Genomic DNA, 21,176 nt, shown 5'->3' on the forward strand with positions numbered 1-21,176 from the left:
CATCTTGGCTCAATGTAGCCTTGACCTCCCACTTCAGCCTCCACAGTAGCTGAGACTACAGGTATGTGCCACCACACCTGGCTAACTTTTTTGTCTTTTTGTTTTTTGTTTTTGTAGGGGCAGGGTTTTGCCATATTGCTTAGGTGGGTCTTCAATTCCTGACCTCAAGTGATCTGCCTGCCTAGCCTTCTAAAGTGCTGGGATTACAAGTGTGAGCCACAATACTTGGCTAATTCTTTTTCTGATATTAAACCAGATGATACACCAGAATTTTCCTTTATATCTTAAATTTTTTTCAATTATTAACAAAGTAATATAGCCAACATTTATGTGCTTCTTGGTATCAATGGTAATGAACAATACACATTCCCTACCCTCTAGGTTCTTATTGCCTAGCACAAGAAAACAGACAGATGTATGACACTGTGATAGGTAACTCAGAGAAGGGGTTACTAACCAGCATTGGAATATGATAGAGAACTTCCAAGAGGAGGTAACATCTGAACTGAATCCTGTAAGTCTAATCTAAAGATCAGGTTGAAGCAACAGGGGAGAAGCAGATATTCCCTCAAGGCAGAGGGTCCTGGCACGTGCCAACGAAGGTGAACACAATGGGAAATATGGATGGGGGAAGAGGCTACTGAGAATTGAAGCTCAAGAAGAAAATAAGGAGGCATTCTGTCATGAAGGGCTCCTCTATGTCATGTTAGGGAATTTACACTTCATCCTGAAGGCAATGGAACAGTGGTGGTAGGGAACTGAAGACTTTTTAACCAGAGAAGAAACAGTTGCAATCTGTTTTTTCATTCTGGATAGAGTTTGGAGAAGGGATGCTAGGTAATTAGCCTAGGATCCGTGAGTCAGGAGCCTAATAAAGGCATGAGATGCTAACAGTCATCTCACTGAGGCAGTGGTGACCCAAGGGCTGGAGAGAAGGGATGGAATTGACAAGAAGTACAAGAGAATGGGAGAGGAGAGAGAAAGAGGGTTCCTAGTTTCTGGCTACATTCTGGGTATCTTATCTCATTTGATCCCCCACAAAATCACCCCATCAAGCAAGCAGGGCAATCACTTCTATTTATTAGATGGCAACAAATGGCTCAGAGTAGTTAGGTGGCTTATTCTGAGTCAATAAATGCGAGACTTGGGATCAGAAACTCTGATTCCTAGGTTAGGGGTCTTTCTGTTTTACATGCAGAAATTTTACTCATGGCTAATAGCATCATGGAAGATTCCAGGCTCATCCCGAATGTGTAATCTAATAAGATCTCAACTGGACATTAAAATGATGAGCCCACTTACAAGACAGAAGCTGAAAAGGCAGCCTATCAGAGGTCAAGGTTCCTATAACTTTTAATAACCATAACAGTTCACAGAAATAAAGGGGAAGGAATGAAGTCCTTACGGTAGCTAAGCACTTAATTACTCAACAGATTAACAGAGTACCACCTCTAGGTGCACTCTGACTTGGGGTCTTGAGTAATAATCAACTCGCTCAAATAGTACCTAATACAGACAAAAACACACAGTGACTTGATTGTGAACACATTTAGAGAAAATGAGGAACAAATGTAATGGCAATACAAAGAAATACATACAGGGGAACCCTAGAAAATAATCAAATGGACCTAAAAATTTAGAACAAAGGGTAGAAAGACCAAATGAAATAAAATTTCAATGAATATTATTATTTTAAAAAATTACTGCCAGGATGGTGGCTCACGCCTGTAATCCCAGCACTTTGGGAGGCTGAGGTGGGCGAATCACTGAGGTCAGGAGTTCAAGACCAGCCTGACCAACATGGAGAAACCCCGTCTCTACTAAAAATATAAAATTAGCCAGGCCTGTAATCCCAGCTGCTCGGGAGGCTGAGGCAGGGTAACTGCTTGAACCTGGGAGGTGGAGGTTGCGGTGAGCCGAGATCACGCCACTGCACTCCAGCCTGGGCAAGAAGAGCAAAACTCCGTCTCAAAAAAATAAAAAATAAATTTAAAAAATACACATTTAAATGATGATTTACTAAGAGAAATAATCTCATATTTCTGAAAATAATTTTTTTTCTGTCTATGATCAATTGCCCATTCATGGGACTATGCATTGGAATGTTTTTCTAAAACATTGAAAACCCAAGAGCCAGGAAAGTGCTTAGATAAAGGGTGTGTTTTTCCTTGGTGAGTAAATCCTTAATCCTTTTTAGTCAAGAGAAGTGTAGCCACTTCAGAGTGATGCTTGAGAAGGGCCAACAGGGAATGGGCCATTTTCCAGACGGTGACCTGCCACTTCTAAGACCAAGAAGCTACATGGGATGCTTATCTTCCTTCCAGTCACCACGAAGCTGAGACTCATTTGTTCTGAATGTTTAAATTTCTAGAAACACATTAACTTTTCTCCTCCTCTATGACCAGCTTCCACATGCTACAGGCCATTAATGACTGAAACTGTTTCATCAGATTTTTTGGTTGAGTTGCTACAAAAAATGAAACTCAGAATTAAAAATCTTTCTTGCTCTGCTGATTAATAGCCTGCGTATTTTCAGTCCCATTGAAAGTAGTACAATCTACTTTTATATTTTAAGCTATTCTCAAAAAAGTCAATTTGTTTTCATAGAGAGTGATGGTTAAAGTCTTTTTACCCAAACTAGATTAAATATTAATATTTCATTCCTTTAAACAGCAATTATCTACTGGAATTCTTCTGGATCAAGTTAATGAACTTAGCCCTCAAGGAGCTTACAATCTAGTTGTCAAAGCAAACGACCCTTGGTACATGACGACCACACAAAAAAAGAGGGTTCAGGTCCCATAGAACGTGCAAATCCCACTCAGTGAGTTGGGTTGGATCCTACTCTCCATTTTAATAATGCTATGAAAGAAAAGGAGCACTTCGAAAGGGTAAAATACCCTGTATTTACCAGCAGAGTCTTTTTCATAGAATTCATCACACATCAACCTCAGCACAACAGATACATGCATACAAATAAAAACTAACCTGCTCCAACATTTAAGTTAGTTCTCTAACTTCTACAGGCTCCCTGCTGTTTATTTCTAACTTAATCCCTATCAATAAAGCCATGGAAATCAGTTTTCCAAAATTCCAACAGAAACTCTATCAAACTTGGTTAATAAAGCCCAAAGGTAAATCTCTGTGGCTGCATTTAGTACACAGATTGCCACTTTTAATGACAAAATGAGATGGGGTGGAACGATCCTCACTTGCATTAAGGAAAAGATGGAGGAGTCTCATTAAAGACCATACCTTCTAGGAGCATCAAACAAGAACACGACTCAGCTGGGACTGTAGTTCGGCAGGGAAACCTTTTCCTTTTCTGCCAGACTAAAGGTTTGATGCAGCTGCAAGTTCTGTAGCTTAGAAAACAGACTTTCTCCTCCTAGGTTTATTTCAGGCCTGTGATTGATATTTCAAAAATAAAGAGAAATTGCCAAGACGAGCTTTTACTCCAAGTGAAATGAAGCTTTAAAGCAAAGGACTGGCACGATATCGCTGGTCTTAAAAGATCTACTCTGGCTACTGGGTTGAAAGTAGGCTATAAAGGGAAGCTATTATGATAATCCAGGTGAAATTCAGGCCAAGCAGGTAGCAGTATAGATGGTAAGAGGTAGTCAGATAATGGGGAAAAAAATTAATATAGTCAATAGAATTTTCTGCCAAATTGAATGTAGGAATAAGAAAAAAAAGTAGTTGCTGGCTGGGCGCAGTGGCTCACACCTATAATTCCAGCACTATGGGAGATAAAGGCGGGAGGATTGCCCGAGCCCAGGAGTTCGAGACCAGTCTCGGCAACACAGTAAAACCCCACCTCGACAAAAATAAAAAAAATTAGCCAGGTATGATGGTGCATGTCTGTAGTCCCAGCTATTCCAGAAGCTGAGGTGAGAAGATTACTTGAGCCCAAGAGGTCAAGGCTGCAGTGAGCCATAATTGCACCACTGCACTCCAGACTGGGCAACAGAACAAGAAGACCCTGTCTCCCCTCCCCAACACCCCCTTACCAAAAAAAGAAGTCATAAATGACTTCAAGGTTTTTGGGCTAAGCAACTGGAAGGGTGGATTTGCCACGAAATGGGGAAGTCTGCAGTGGGATAGATAGGGGTGGGGGACAGGAATTTTGATATGTTCATGAGGTCAGTTAGACATCCAGGTGAAAATGTGGCAGCTAGATATTCATATCTGCAGTTCAGTACACCAAATACCAGACTGCCTTACTGTAAAACAGCAAAAGACTCATGACATTGACTAGGAATTATCGTAAACTGAGAATTTTCATTGTGTGGTGAGGATCTGCTCTGGCAGAGAGAGCCTGTTCTCTCACTTCCCTACAGGGCATCCATACAGACTGACCTAATTTTAGACATAACACTGAGCTAGTTGCTGGGGGGCCAACGTCAAGCAAGAGACAAAGGAGGGTGGCTACTCACACACAGAGGTTGAAGGTCGCTTTCCAAAATTAAAAAGAGGGCAAGGGAAAATTAGAGTAAAGGAAATCTAGTCAAACATAGTCCAAAAGAGCAGTCTGGGAGAAACCTGTGGTATGGCATGTGTTAAAGGAATCTCATTTATTTTGGGGGCTCCAGTTATCCCCCAGCTCATAGATACTTTATCTTTTGCAGATAACACACCAACAATGGATCCATTCTATGGTTTCACAAAGGTGAGTGAGGACTGGGGAGCGACTAAGACAAACTCATTTTCAGCCAAGTGTGTTATCGTAAGTCAAATAACATACAAATAAGGATTTATGATATTTGCCATACCAACCAACATTGACTTTCTGTGGCAAGCAGAAACGACACTGGATGTTTTAGCATTAAAAGTTCTCACTGGACACAGAAAAGCAGCCATCTCTATAGGAGCAGTCTTGTAAACCCAAACCTAAAAGTGATGGCAAACATCAAACTAATGTTTTGTATTTAAATCATGCTTACAGACATCACAAATTTAATCATCTGCATTCAATCTTTTCAGCATTTATAGATTCCGTGGTTTTGGAGAGGGACATATGTCATCTTTTTTTTTTTTTTTTTTTTTTCCACTTTAAGTTCTGGGATACATGTGCAGAACGTGCAGGTTTGTTACGTAGGTATACATGTGCCACGGTGGTTTGCTGCACCTATCTACCCGTCATCTAGGTTTTAAGCCCTGCATGCATTAGGGATTTGTCCTAATGCTCTCCCTCCTCTTTCCCCCAACTCTGGACATATGTCATCTTCTGAGTATGCTACTTGTTTTAAACTTCCATCGTAATTTACTGACTGACAATTCAGGTGGACAGCTCTTACACTCCCTGGCCTCTTCTCTCTAAGATGAAAAATAGGCTGCCAATTACTGACAGAAGAAGAAATACAACGAGAAGAGAAATAACCCAATAATTAAGGGGAGCTCATTCCCAATTCCTCAGTACAGCAGTCAACCTAAAATAAGGACATTTCCACCTATATAAGGATAAAACCATCCACCCATAGATTTCTCTCTTCCTGATGCGGAAAGAGTTTGTAAAAATAAAACAATTTTATAAAAGGCACCATCTTGAGCAGTTCAAATCTTGTTTTAAATTTTTATCAAGTATTTGTTCTGCCAGGAAACATTTCCAAAAAGGAAAGGTTTTGTCTCAATTGCTGTGGCAGCAAACACTTCCGTTGGAGCTGTTAGAGCAGTATCAGGATACTCTCACTGGCTTACATAGCTTTCAAAATATTTGTGTTGCTACCATGCTCCTTTGCCAATATATGTGACTTGTAATACTTTTTTATTCATCTGGATGTATTTATACAACTGTGTAGGTCCAGAAAACTTTTTAAAAGTTGGCGCAAATATGCTGTGATGAAAACTGAGAAATACATCTGCCTTTCTCACTACGTAGAAATACTACATTTGCAAATTAGGGTACAAATCAGTCTTCACTTTCAAAGACCAATTTAAGCCCTTAGAGAGGTCAAATTTAAATAACATCACTATATACTACAGAGAAAATACCAGCATCTTATGTAAGTTATTACTTAATCCTCAATATTTTATTAGGCAGATCCATTCTCAGAGCTAAGGAGATCTTTACTCAAGGGATAAGCTGATATGATTAACGGATAGAGCTGGGATTTCTTGAATATTCTTTACAAACCTGTGTTAATTATTTTTGTTATTTGGGTCATGATTAGCAGGGAAACCCTTTACAAAGTCTCTGGCTTTGCTTTGTTCCCAAAGTCAATCTTGGAGAAAGAACCACCAAAAGCTGGCACAAGCAGTAGCACCTTTACAGTGGGCAGGAAAACAACCAGAAGTCTTGGGGCTGCAGAGACCCAGGCCGGTGAGAAGTCCAGAGCATCAGACAGGAAGAGTTTCCTGGGGGTAGGAACAGTGACTGGCACATGGTGAGTGCTCATCAACACGCAATGAAATAACACACCCCAAATTCTATCAAAATATTTTGGTCAGAGTTGATGAACTTCAGAGGTATTTCAAAATGTCGACAAATCTTGGATACCCTTTGACATATAAATTAGCCACCTTGGGACAATATTGATCTCTTTTGCATAAAATACTGGGTATTCTGTTACAGCAAAACTTTTCCAGGAAAAAAGAAGGGACTTGAGCTTCCTTTGTCCTCTTAAAATTAGGAAAGGGTCTAGATAAAGCAAAAGTGCAAATCTGTAGGAGATGGCTAAGGAAGGAGAGAGAGAGTACCACCACTGGGGGCTAGGTGTGTTTATATACTTCATTTTCTTTTGCCACGCCATCCCACATAGCTAACACCAAGGCATTTTCTGAGGCCCCTTTCTCATTTGCTCTGTTTGGAATTAGAAAAGTTGCTACTCTCAATGCCTGGTATAACCCAGTTTCCCCACGTGATCTTCTACCAAGTCAAGCATCCTCTGGGCATCTGCCAGGCTCATCAGCCAGGCTCCTGTGGTCCCCTTTGCCTTCCCTTTCCTAAGAGACCATGCATTAAGTCACTGTTCATCCTCCCCTGACCCTGCTCCCAATGTTCGCGCCCTCAAGAGAGCAGAGGCGTCTGTCCCAACTTTTATTCTGAAAAGTTCCAGCAACAATGAACCTTGCACAGTTCACTCAGTGAAACAAAATGATGAAGAACATAGATGGCCTCTTGTGGTCAGCAAAGCCGAGATTTTCTCTTTTGCTCTCAAATGCTGTCTTGCAAAATTTCACAAGTACAAACATATGTTATCATCTGACCTTTTGAAAACTATTCTGTGTATATATAAATTCACTTAAAGTGTACTACAACTTGTGGCTCCTAAAGCTCACTTTATGCTATTTATATCTTTTTGTTATAAGAAGACATTCCAAAGAAAAAGTGGTGATGAGCACTCACATTTCTGTTATCATGCACCCCCTCCCCCAAGTTAAACCCACAGTCAAGTCACTCAGGCCTTTTGTTTCAATGGATCTCAGGGTTAACCACATTTTGACAGTAACAACAACAAAAAAAGTTCTAAACGTAATCTAAGTTAACAAAGACTGATAAATGTCACATAATCACCAGATAGAAGATGAACACTGCTGACATTAAATAAAATAGTTTGTAGTTCTGTTGGCTGTCAAATTAGGATCTCTTAATTTTAAATGCAATTGCTACATACGATTTTATAAAATAATTAATGTTCCCAATTTAAGACTACCCATCTTCCACCCCGCATCCCCAATACCATATCCTGCCAAACTGTTTAATCATGCAAAATCTATTAATTGCTTAAAGACCCTCAGGTTGTTTTCAGCAGTATTTTCTTCTGATGTTCAACATAGAAAAATACATACCCCTGCATACCTTTGTACCTGGTTAATGGTGGCGACATGATGTCCTGAGAGGTAAACTGCCTTTATCACACGGGTCCATCTGCCTTGCCTATTAACTATCACCTTTACTAACGCGTGTGTAGTCTACTGATCACATCCTTGTAACCAGAAGGAGTTCAATATGGCTTAGGTGTAATACTGCTCCCCCAATGAGCCATCACAGAGGAGGACAGCTAAGGTGAGGTAGAGGGCCTAAAAAAGACAAACATGAAAATCAGCAAATAAAGGAAACCAGAATAGGTAGAAATGGAACAGGAGATATTAAAATGAAGAGTTTAACTGAAATCTTAGCTAATGCTTTCAGTAATTCAAGTCATTTGATTCAGTTCCACAAAATTACCCAGAGCATGAATCCTTGCACAGAGCATGCTCCAGAAACAAGCAGACCCCAAGTTCTCCTCGTTTTAGGCAGCAAAACTCTGTTAACTGCTCTTTCAGTCCATAGGGTAGCATCTCAATTTATAGTATTACACAACCTATTTAGCATGGTAATCTGGCTTCTACTGCAACAGATTTAAGAAACAGATTTTGACTACTCATGGAAGGAAAAAAAGAGAACTAAAAAGCATGATAACGTTTTCAAGGGAAAGACAAAAGAAATAAAGGGCTAGCCAGGTTTGTTTCATTTATTAAATTCCAAGGGCTTTCCCCACCAGTTTGAAAAATGCATGTTATTACCACTGTGTTTATTAAAAGTGCTACTTTAAATTGCAGATTGAGCAAATGGGAATTCCCTTTGGTAGCTGTAGATTACCCACTAACAATTATATGCAATTTTAAATGAAAAGAGGAGGAAAGAACCAGGAAGAATTGTAGAACAATGGTTCTAAAAGCCACTGATAATTTATATAAAACTAGACATCTAAATGTATGATAGTAAAATGTCCAGAGTCACACAGATGCAATATTCCCAGGGTTGCTTTGCATTTTGATTTTTAAAAGTCTTTCAAAATGGTGCTCAGAATCAACTAGCATAAACTTTGCTCACTGATTATCTGATAGCTTATTACCAGATTTAAGAAGGGGCTAGGGACCTTCCAGAGCAAATAGTTGATTACTAGCTCACTTGAAAAATGCACTTGTTTCAGCACAGAAATAACAAATCTGTTTCTGATTCCTAACATTATTTTCCAAATGCTGCCAAGAAAAGAATCTAAGGAATTCTTTTACATACACAACATACAAAAGACAACTGGAAAGAGGCCTGTGATCTGTTCCAGGGTGCACGATGACGAAGGATAGAGTTAGTTTCTAATATGAACTGCCCTTGTGGGAGCAGAGGCACATGCCTGAGATTGTTCATAGCTGTAATCTCCAACATAACTCTTTGCTATTATTAGACAACTTAAAGGCCTTCCTAAATCAGTAACTTGTGAAGCAGAAAAGAGTATAGGACCCTATCGTTCAGGGCATGCAGGCAGCTGGGACACACCCAATTCCACAGAATTCACTTTTCTGCTCCATGAAACTAGATTTCTACCTCTTGGAAGACACATAAAGGCTGACAAAGGGAAAGAACCTAGTCTAACACAAACCAGGTTAAAAGTCCCTAGAGAGAATGCAAAACCGGTAAAATCCATTAGTAAATTCAGGAACTTGAGTTCTGTGATGCTTATAAAATATAGTGAAATTATTCCTGGGGCATATAAGGATATATGTATGCATCCTGTCCATATTAAAAGCAACATCAGGCCAGGCGTGGTGGCTCACGCCTGTGATCCCAACACTTTGGGAGGCTGAGGCGGCGAATTACTTGAGGTCAGGAGGTCGAGATCAGCCTGTCCAACATGGTGAAACTTCATCTCTAATAAAAATACAAAAATTAGCCGGGCAAGGTGGTGTATGCCTGTAGTCCTAGCTACTCCGGAGGCTCAGGCAAGAGAATCACTTGAACCCGGGAGGCGGAGGTTGCAGTGAGCCAAGGTCGCACTACTGCACTCCAGCCTGGGCAACAGAGCGAGACTCTGTCTAAAAAAAAATAAGAATAAAAGCAACATCATTTAAAAAAATATTACCTCGTTTTTAAAACTCAACAGCAGAGAGTCTGCTTTAAAATTTTCAACATTGTGCAATAATCACACCAATGATTTCAAAAGTACATATTTTAGAATGGTTTACTTCTGTTATACTAATAAGGGGGACTTAGCAACAGAGTCCCCTTTGAAGAGAAGGAGGATAAGCAGGAGAATGTTGAAAGACTGAGTCATCCAACAGACTGAGCTATCTAATGCAACTGTTTAAATTTTTGGCTCACACTGAGTTGACTGCAGTGAACTAAGTTCAATTTTGTTTTTTGTTTTTTCCCTTCTCAGCGGGATAAAAGTTCATGAAAGAAGCCGAATCGATTAAAGGAAATAAAAAGGCAACATTTTCCTTTGCATGACTGATCATAATGGGTATGTACATTTTCAACTCTTCTACCTACACATACAAACTCATCTTAAATTTGCATTGCCATAGTTTCAAAGGCATCCTCAAAGCAGCTATGTTGGATATCATTCTTACAGTTTTCCATTAAACACACTTCCCATGCAGCTGCCCTCAGGCTATGTGATTTTGATTTTACATGCGGTCCACTGAATTGGGTTGAATAGCGTCCTCCCAAAATCATGTCCGCTCACAACCCTGGAATATGACCTTATTTGGAAATACGGTCTTTGCAGATGTAATTGTTAAGGTGAAGTGATATACTGGATTAAGGGTGGACCCTAAGTCCAATGAGTGGTGTCCTTTTAAGAAAAACATCTGACACAGAGACACAGAGAAACACACAGGAAAGAAGGCAGTAGGAAGAGGGGCAGAAACTCAAGTGATGCTACCAAAAGCCAAGAAATGCCTGGAGCCATCAGGAAGTGGAAGAGGCAAGGAAGAGTCTCTCCTGGAGCCTTCAGAGGGAGCACGGCCCTGCCAACTCCTTGATTTCAGACTTCTAGCCTCTAGAACTGTGAGAGAATACATTTCTGGATAAGCCACTCACTAAGCAGTAATTTGTTATGACAGCTCTGGGAAACTAATGCAGATTTGTCTACTAACCAGTGCCAGTAGGACAATACTTCACTACCAGTCCACAATTAGATTAGTACAGGAAATGAGATTAAATGTTTAAGAACTTTTATAGCTGTTTGACAATGTGGTGATATCACACAAGCACATGATTTTGTGTTTTACAAAACATCAGTCTGTAATGGTTTGGAAATTTCTTTTAAAAAGTCTTCACCGAAGTTAGAGAAGCACTGCAAAGATAATTAGTATTTATAAAGTTAAAGCTGATGTGCCATAATTAAGAAATTTACATTCAGAACTATTTCAGAGAAGTGTAATTATGTTCCACGTAGCTTTAGTAGTAAAAACATTTTATTCTAATTTTTATTTATTCTTTAAAAATTTTTTTCGAGACAGGGTCTCACTCTATTGCCCAGGCTAGAGTGCAGGGGCACAATCATGACTCACTGCAGCCTCGAACTCCTAGCCTCAAGCAATCCTCCTGCCTCAGCCTAACAAGTAGCTGGGACTACAGTTCCATATCACCACATCTGGCTAACTTTTTAATTTTTTGTGGAGACAAGGTCTCCCTATGTTAGCCAGGCTGGTCCCGAACTCAGGGCCTCAAGTGATCCTCTCTCCGCAGCCTTCTAAAGCATTGGGATTATAGGCTTGAGACATGGCACCTGGCCTATTCTACATCTTAGAATAATCTGTGAATGGTACACATGGTAGTTTGCTATTAATCATATTATTTGCTATTAATCATATTATTTGATTAGCCATAATTCACTTCCCAGACCATAATGGATCACTTGCTACACAGTGAAGGAACGTACCATGCCTTTGTTAGCCACAGAGACCTTAGCTGAACTTCACAGAACATCTTCACAAAGACTGAGTGCTCAAATGTTGCACATACAAAATGCAGTTGGGAGAAGCTGATGTATCTGAGATACTTCAATAGCAAAGAGTGATTGCAACTATATAAGTTACGATAGTGACAATAATGAGAAAGATGGCATCCTTCTTCAAGGAAGGCCAAATTGACAAAAAGCTGAGCAGACCTGGCTTCAGAAAAGAAACAGTCTAAGTAGAGAAAAGGAAATCCTGCATCAATGTGGGAAGCGATCTGATTTAAATATTTTCTTTCAGCAATTACAAGAAACACACAGGAACATGATTTAAACCAAAGGAAGAGCAATCATGTTTCCTTTAAAATCAATGCTAATCACAACCACATATGCAATAGCCCCTAGGACCTTGGCTAGCCACAGACCAATGAATGAAAGCCACTTTTCCAAAGTAAGAACATAAAGCATCAACAAGTAGCTCTTACTATTCTTCTGCTTAATCTCACTCACCCTTATTTTATCACGGGCTTGCTTCATATGTAGGGCAAAGGACAACTTAAAAATCATTATTGTAAATCAACAAGCTATAAGTCACAGGAAGAAAGTAGAATGTCAACTGTTTGTCCTAGCTGCCAGGAGATCAGAGAGTAGGCTTTAAAAGGGTGCGATTGTGGATTCCTGATTAGAACACACACTTCAGCATAAAAGCACTTAGTTGTCATCACATGCCATACGTTTGAGTTTTTTAAATTTTCTGAGTTACCACAGAAACTAAGAGTCCAAGAAAATGAGAGATTCTTTAATAAAATGAAATGGCTGTTATGGGAATAGGTGGAGAAAAATATGTTGAAGCTGCAGATGTCCTACCCAGTAACAATTCCACAACCATATTCAATTAAAAATTGTAAACCTTAAGCTATCATTGGATTGTAATGATTTCAACTGCACTGTGGAAATTACACTAGGTAGCATGTACCTTCATCCAATAATACCACTGACTCTTCATACCTAAATATTTTGTAGAACAATTTTTTGAAGAAACAGTGTCATGAGAGCTCATAATGCCTTTCACCTAAAATTATTTTTCAGAAATACTTAAATTCATGTCAGCCCATGACTCCTTGGAAATCCACTGCAACTAGATACTCTCTGTAGTAAGAATTAATTGAATGCTTGAGGACAGAAAAATGTGATGTTCCTTTTTGTTCATACCCCCTCAATTTCACCAAATTTGCACCTACTATATAAAGGAATATCCCAAACACCAAGTTCAATATTAAAGACTGGTAGGTTTTAAGATGTCAAAATAAGGTTAAAATTGCAAAGGCTGGGTCTACAAAATCCACGTCTATACCTCATGAACAGACTTTGAGGACAAAGGAGCAATCCACAAAGCAAATAAGCCAGGACCACTTTATTTCCAAAACTTGAAAAGATGTCAAGAATTTCCCATCAACAGAATGACATACACTGAAAGATATGAACAGAACAGTTCCAAGGAAATTCATCTCCCCCTCTACCCCCGACCATTTCAACAATCACATAGACAAACACACTCTCACATGCCTACATTAATTACATTATAACAAGAGTTGGAAGAAAAATAGAGTTGACGGAAAAAATAAATGCCTAAAGAGAGAAAATACTCCTTGACTAATCAGGGAATGACGACATATACTCATATAATCACCATCTTATAGTACTTAGGAAGTATTATAATCCATATGTGGCCAGAACAAGAAGTATGTTCTTTCTTTCCTTTTTTTTTTTTTTTTTTTTTTTGAGACCGAGTTTCACTCTTGTTGCCCAGGCTGGAGTGCAGTGGCGCGATCTCGGCTCACTGCAACATCCAACTCCTGGGTTCAAGCAATTCTCCTGACTCAGCCTCCCAAGTAGCTGGGATTACAGGCACCCGCCACCACGCCCAGCCTAGAAGTATGTTCTATAGTCAAATTAATTTCACTCCTAAGTTCACAGAGTAAAGCTTAAAGCAATAGAATCCTTTACCCTTTCTACTCCTTCTAACCCTTTTACATGAACAACTCCTTACATGAAAATTTCTCTAATAGACTCATACTACTGCTGTAAACTATTCCTATATTTATTAAGTTGATTTTAAAAACCTTCTTTTAAACTTTTAGCTACTTTTGTCTATAACAAAACACATACAAAACACATTCAAACACAGAAATATCCTTTCTGTCTAGAAGAGAATTCCATCTCCCCAGCAGGAGGTCTTTCTTCCTGTTTGCAACAAAAAAGAACAATGACTTTTTCACTTTCATACTTACAAAACTCCCTGAAACTTTGATTTTTACTGGAATCAGCTCTGTGATTTAGACTCGGATGCTAAATGACAATCTTCCCCAAGTAGAACTTTGCCACCCAAATGGACACGAAGTCCCCTCACCTTTCAGACAGAACATTCTGCAGCAGTTCCATGGAGGGGCTGCGCTCTGTGGTCTGATGAAGCCTGCAGTGCTAGGCACAGCTGTCTCCCAGCCCACCTCCTCAGCGCTCACTGCCAGAGAGCGGGGCGGCCAGCCAGCGCCTGTTACTCCAGGAAGCCACTGCCCAATCCCCAGCCTGCTGGGCTGTGCTGCTGACACCTCCCTATCTCTCCTGGGTTATTTCACACCATGGAATCAGCCTGCAATCATCTTGAAAGGGGAAAGGAGCCAGGGGTTAGCAGTCACCGTTCATATAGTCCAGTGCAGATCAGCCCAAAGGCGAGCCCATTTGTTTGTGCTTCTCTCTCAGCATTTTCCACCACAGCGGATGCAGCTCTTCACGTGATCAACAACACAAAAAAGAAATCACTCAATTCAGTTTAACCTTTTGCTATTAATTATGACTTACTATTCACTGACTTCATTATTCCTTTTCTGTTCACATGCTCCCCTTTTTTTTCTAATATAGAACACACCATATACTGGTACATAATTAACACTGCACATTATAATAGGAAACTTTGCACTCCGTTGTCTGAGTCTACGTAAATGAGTGAATATATGTGAAATGCTCTTTCAGTCCCAGACAAATCATAAGCACAAAGTAAGTGCTATCATTACTACTACATACTGCTATTTAAAAACGGGGCGGGCATGGTGGCTCACACCTATAATCCCAGAACTTTGGGAGACCAAGGTGGGAATATCACTTGAGCCCAGGACTTTGAGACCAGCCTCGGTAACACAGTGAGACCCCATCTCTACAAAAAAAAAAAAAAAAACTAGCTGGGCATGGTGGCATGCACCTGTGGTCCCAGCTACTTGGGAGGCTGAGGTGGGAGGATTGCTTGAGACCAAGAGGTCGAGACTGCATTGGGCCATGATCACACCACTGCACTCCAGCCCAGGCAACAGAGTGAGACCTTGTCTCAAAACAAAAAACAAACAAACAAAAAACAAGAAAACCACTTGAGTATTAGGATAAAAATGTGAAGCATGTTACACTTCTATGGCAATGTCATTTTTTCAAATGAGGAAACAAAGGCAGCATTAGAGTATGAGAACTTCTAACTGTACTGTGGCTGTGATCAGATCAGTGCATTCCTTCCCCTCCACTGGAAAGCTAAATTCACTCTGGCAAGTTCAAGGTTACTTGACTGTGGACTCTCAAACACAGGTGGAAAGTGGCAGAAGGAATCTTATGACAGACCTGATGAGAAACAGTCCACAAATACTGCCTCAGGAGCACCCTGCTTGAAAAGTACCATCTGAACCCTAAGTGGTCCCGTGGTCCTTCCCCACAGAGACGTGAGAGTCTCCTGGCTCAGGAAGTGGCCATTGTTCACAGGACCCGTTGCTGTTTGCAGGTCTTCCTTTTGACTCCACAGGATGCAGGAAACTGACTCACAGAACCAATCTATCTATCTGTCTGTGTCCTGGGGTGCTCACTGCCACACAGTAAGGATGCTCTATGTTCTTTTGGTTTTCAATATATGGTGCAGCATATCCCAGCTGGGTTTCTGCTCCCTGTCACCATGAATCACCAATAGCACCTGGGTAATAAATATGTTGTCTACCATAAGGAAGTCACTGTACTAGTTTCTATGATCACAAGAATATATAAGAGGTCTCTAGCCAGAAGCTAGTTAGGATTAAAAAAAAAAAACTGCATGGGGAATGATGAACAGTGATATTAACGCTTCTTCTTCTTCTTTTTTTTTTTTTTTTTTTTTCCTGAGAGGGTCTCACTCTGTTGCCCAGGCTGGAGGGCAGTGGCGTGATCTCAGCTCACTGCAAGCTCCGTCTCCCAGGTTCTCGCCATTCTCCTGCCTCAGCCTTCCGAGTAGTTGGGACTACAGGCGCCCGCCACCAGGCCCGGCTAATTTTTTTGTATTTTTAGCAGAGACAGGGTTTCACTGTTTTAGCCAGGATGGTCTCAATCTCCTGACCTTGTGATCCACCTGCCTCGGCCTCCCAAAGTGCTGGGATTACAGGCGTGAGCCACCATCCCCAGCCTGATATTAACTCTTAGAACAGAATGGGAGGGAACCTCATAGCTCATTTCATTTGTGTAAACCATGAGGTGATTGATTCACCTAACAAACAAGATCAAAACCAGACCAGCTGATTAGCCTCTTCCATCTCACCACGGGACTCTCTCCATGGCTGATCTGAGTTATTCTCTGTCCTCTCCTGCTCTGAATAGTCTCTCCCATGTAATTTACGAATTACAGAGGTATTCCTGAAAATATTTTCATGGGTTACATTTAACTTTTCAAATTGTACAGAGAGAGAAAGGAACTCCTACCTTAGAGACTTAAGACTTTTGAACACAGGCTAATACACAGGGTCTCAGGTGATTAGGCGTATTTAACAGCACTCTGAATACTCACAGTTTAAGCCTTTTTTTTTTTTTTTTTTTGAGATAGAGTCTCACTCTGGCTGGAGTGCAGTGGCACGATCTCGGCTCACTGCAACCCCCACCTCCTGAGTTCAAGCAATTCTCTGCCTCAGCCTCCCAAGTAGCTGGGACTACAGGTGCCCGCCACCATGCCCGGCTAATTTTTTTTTGTATTTGTAGTACAGACAGGGTTTCACCATCTTGGCCAGGCTGGTCTTGAACTCCTGACCTCGTGATCCACCCACCTCAGCCTCCCAAAATGCTGGGATTACAGGCGTGAGCCACTGCACCTGGCAGTTTAAGCCTTTTTAAATAGAGATGACTTTATATGCTGGAAAGTACAGTGGATTGAAAAGTAAAGAGAATCTCATTCCAGTCATATCTATATCACTATCTAGTTCAAGTCTGTCCAACCTGTGGCCCACGTGCAGCCCAGGACAGCTTTGAATGTGACCCAACACAAATTTGTAAACTTTCTGAAACATTATGAGATTGTTTTGCAATTTTTAAGTTCATCAGCTATCATTACGGTTGGTGTATTTTATGTGTGGCCCAAGACAAGCCTTCTCCTTCCAATGTGGCCCCAGGGAAGCCAAAAGATTGGATGCCCTAATAGTTAGTCTCACAGCAGTTCATGGCCTGTAAATGTGAGGACTGAATAGAACAAGGGGACTAAATTAACTCTAAGGTTCCATCTTAACTCAATAATTTTTTATTTTTGGTATGAATACACACACATACTATTAGGTACATTATGTCAGGTCACAGGAAAAGAATCTTCGCCTTCTTGTGGTTTAGTGCAAGAGATGAGTGGAATAAATATAATTCAGTGTGGTAAGTCACATAACAGAAGAATACACAAAATTAATAATGATCAATGGTAGTTCTTGCCTACGCCATCTAATTAAGCTACTCTCCTAAAGTTAAAGCATATATAATTTAATGTAGTGGGTTGAATAGTGTCCACCCCAAATTCATGCCCACCCTCAGAGTGTGAACTTATTTGGAAATAAAGTCTTCATAAGTTAAGGAAGGTAAGAATCAAGATGAGATGATACTGCATTAAGGTGGGCCCTAAATCCACTCACAGTGTCCTAATAAGAGAGAAAATGGAGCCGGGCATGGTGGCTCATGCCTGTAATCCCAGCGCTTTAGGAGGCCGAGGCGGGTGGATCACCTGAGGTCAGGAGTTCGAGACCAGCCTAACCAACATGGAGAAACCCTGTCTCTACTAAAAACACAAAATTAGCCAGGCGTGGTGGCGCATGCCTGTAATCCCAGCTACATGGGAGGCTGAGGCAGGAGAATTGCTTGAACCTGGGAGGCAGAGGTTGCAGTGAGCCAAGATTGCGCCATTGAACTCCAGCCTGGGCAACAAGAGCGAACCTCTGTCTCAAAAAAAAGAGAGAGAGAGAGAAAAGGATACACAGAGACACAGTGAAGGTCATAAAAGATGGAGGCACAGACTGGAGGGATGCTGTCACAGATAAGGAACACCTGGCACCAGCAGAAGCTGGAAGAGGCAGGACAGGATTCTCCCATACTGCCTCTGGTGGGAGCAGGACTCTGTTACCACCTTGATTTTAGAACTCAGGTTTCCTAAACAGGGAGAGAATAAACTGGTTATTTTAAGCCACCACGCTTGGGGTAATTTGTTACAGTGACTCAAGGGAACTTATATATTTAGCAAGGTAATAATTATGGGAGATGGGCATGATTTGTTTTTCTTTTAAATCGTCTTCAATTTATGTTTACATAGGCTTAAAACCTATTTTTTCCATACCCTTGTACTTACTGCAGCAAAATGTTATAGCACTTCTAAACAGCACAAATACCAACCTCTATTAAATTGCTGAAATTATAGGTATCACTATCTGAAAACTTCACAGCATTAACCTCGAGCAATGACAACAAAAGGGGTTTTTCTTAATGTCAAATATAAAGTTATCATATTAAAAAAAAATCCCTTGTGGGCCGGGCACAGTGGCTCATGCCTATAATCCCAGCACTTTAGGAGGACAAGGCAGGCTGATCACCTGAGGTAAGGAGTTTAAGACCAGCCTGGCCAACATGGCGAAACCCCATCTCTACTAAAAATATAAAATGAGCCAGGTGTGGTGTTGTACACCTGTAATCCCAGCTACTCCGGAAGCTGAGGCAGGAGAATTGCTTGAACCTGGGAGGCGGAGGTTGCAGTGAGCTGGGATCGTGCCACTGTATTCCAGCCTGGGCAACAGAGTGAGACTCTATCTCCAGAAAAAAATAAAATAAAATAATTTTAAAAAGCCCTTGTGTTTACAACTGTACATTTGAGAATAAAACATGAAAAGGCACACTGTTCAAACTAGGAAAAAATAAGAACTATCCATTGAAATTATGATTGTCTGACACCATTGATCACTGCTACTGAGATTGAAAAATAAATACCTAGGAAGCTTTGTGAAAGGGAGTAGGTCCGAGATGATGCACACTCACAGGATTTGTAGTCCTCTGGACAGCACAAAGGTCTGGCCTTTGCCAACCATGACCTTAGGGCGGCAACCACTTCTCTCCCTTGTAGGATTACAACATCCAGCATCATGTTAAAGTTTAACATTATTATCTCTACAAGAGGGAGTGGTATCCACACATGCAGCCAAAAATATTTAGATAATTATGTCTTCAAAACCACTCCAGTGTGATTTCACTTGTGTGCTACCAGTTTAATTTTGATTTCCATAAAATAGTGGGGATGAGAATAAATTAGAAATTAGTTTGCATTAATACACAGAATTAGTGCGTCTAGATCAGCTCAAAATTTGACTTCATTCCTGGCAAAACACAAAACAAAATTATACAAGCAAAACAGGCAAACCATATCTCCTCCCTATGTATCCTCTTACTCTTGCCAAAAAGCCCAGATAAAGATGGAAAAATCCTTCTCCATACCCATTCACAGGTCTGTTTCACCTCAACTGCAAAGTACAGTACAGTAGTCCTCTCTTATCCGAGGTTTTGCTTTCGGTACTTTCAGTTACCCCTGGTCAACTGAGGTCCAAAAATATTAAAACAGAGAGAGATATCAAGACAGAGGGAAAGAGACCACATTTATATTAATTTTATTACAGCATACTGTTATAATTGTTCTATTTTGTTATAGTTATGTTGTTAATCTCTTACTGTGCCTAATTCATAAACTATCATAGGTATGGATGTATAAGAAAAATATAGTATATATAGGGTTTGGTACTATGTGTGGTTTCAGGCACCCACTGGGTGATCTTGGAATGTATCCCCCAAGGATAAGGTGGGGCTACCGTATTCAGACAGGCAATGCTTATTTTCATAGCCGTATCTCTAGACATGCTTTTAAAGCACGAGAAGCTTGTGAAGTTGGAGGAGACTGAAGACATATTTCCCATCACAGTGCTTTCCATTTCCCCCTGGATGCAAGAGATTGGAGATGCTGAAACCCTCTGACACTTTTAAGAAGACAATGACCAGGTTAAGCCAATTCCCTAGAGAAGAATCCACTCTGGTGGCACCTATGACCATGACTAACACATTTTACCCAAGTTTTAATCATTCTCCACTCCCCTACTATTCTACAATACTTCTAGTTTCACCAGTATTCTGAATCTCTCAGACAAGAGATTTAATCTGGGTTTTTCTATATATTTATTACTACCTCAGGCACAACAGAAAGAAGAAAAAAATTATAGCATTATAACTTTAAACTGGCTAATTTCACTGTCTCCCTGGCTCACCAGGGAAACTGATTTAAAACCAGTCTCCATTTTAGTGCCTTCAGTCCGTCCAGCTCTGTAGGCAGGGGAATATGGAACGCGGGTTTTTGCTCTGGACACTGCCTCTCACCAACATCATCCGAGCCTGTATCCTGTTTGAGTTTTCTCCACTCCAGAGCCAGGCCTGACCTACTGAGTCCCAAGGGCAACCTTCATCCTCTTTGCATTTTCTTTTAGGAAATAGCTGAATCCTGGGGTATTTTGTGCTGGACTCAAACTAACCATGGAGCAGTAAGGCAACTACACAAATGCTTCATGGAGGCTCTTCAATGGCCTCTGGCCTTGGGTAGACACATTCACATCACTGTATTTCCTCCCTGAATCATGGGAGCTCTGCTCTAATTCGCCATTTAAAAATATACCCTCCTGGGGCCAGGCATGGTGGCTCATGCCTGTAATCCCAGCGCTTTGGGAGGCCGAGGCGGGCGGATCACGAGGTCAGGAGATCAAGACCATCCTGGCCAACATGGTGAAACCTCGTCTCTACTGAAAATACAAAAATTAGCTGGGCATAGTGGTGCACGCCTCTAAGTCTCAGCTACTCAAGAGGCTGAGGCAGGGGAATCGCTTGAACCCGGGAGGCGGAGGTTGCAGTGAGCTGAGATCATGCCACTGCACTCCAGCCTGGGGGACAAAGTGAGGCTCCATCCCCCAGGAGATATATAGATATCTATATACACCCTCCTGAGCCAGTTCTTGAGGTTATTTCAACTTTTTTTTTCTTCATAGCCAAGCCTAGGTCTCTTGACATCAGTCAAGAAAGTAGCCCTCATGTGGCTCCTTTTCATGAAATTTGTGTCTTCACTCATGGCACCCTAGCTGGCTCTCCTAACACTCAAAGTGTTAGATTTTTCTCTTTTTTTGTAAGAACCTTTAG

At 40.9% G+C, this 21,176-nt stretch overlaps 1 protein-coding gene across 5 annotated transcripts in view; it reads right to left on the reverse strand.

Annotated features, from left to right (window-relative positions):
* NHSL1 (NHS like 1) overlaps positions 1-21,176 on the reverse strand; it is a 149,630-nt gene that overhangs the window by 108,424 nt on the left and 20,030 nt on the right. For 2 of the 5 annotated variants that reach the window (XM_063707894.1, XM_055391215.2), the window contains exon 1: positions 14,074-14,844. The exons of 2 other annotated variants lie outside the window; for them this stretch is intronic. In XM_063707894.1, the coding sequence (XP_063563964.1) occupies positions 14,074-14,089 (16 nt within the window). In that variant the 5' untranslated portion in view covers positions 14,090-14,844. Of the gene's footprint in view, positions 1-7,798; positions 8,016-14,073; positions 14,845-21,176 lie in introns of those variants that run through there. One more of the 5 variants, XM_063707893.1, reaches the window with a different exon arrangement.

This window comes from Gorilla gorilla, chromosome 5 (genome assembly GCF_029281585.2).
Source record: "Gorilla gorilla gorilla isolate KB3781 chromosome 5, NHGRI_mGorGor1-v2.1_pri, whole genome shotgun sequence".
Classification (NCBI taxonomy): Eukaryota; Metazoa; Chordata; class Mammalia; order Primates; family Hominidae; genus Gorilla; species Gorilla gorilla.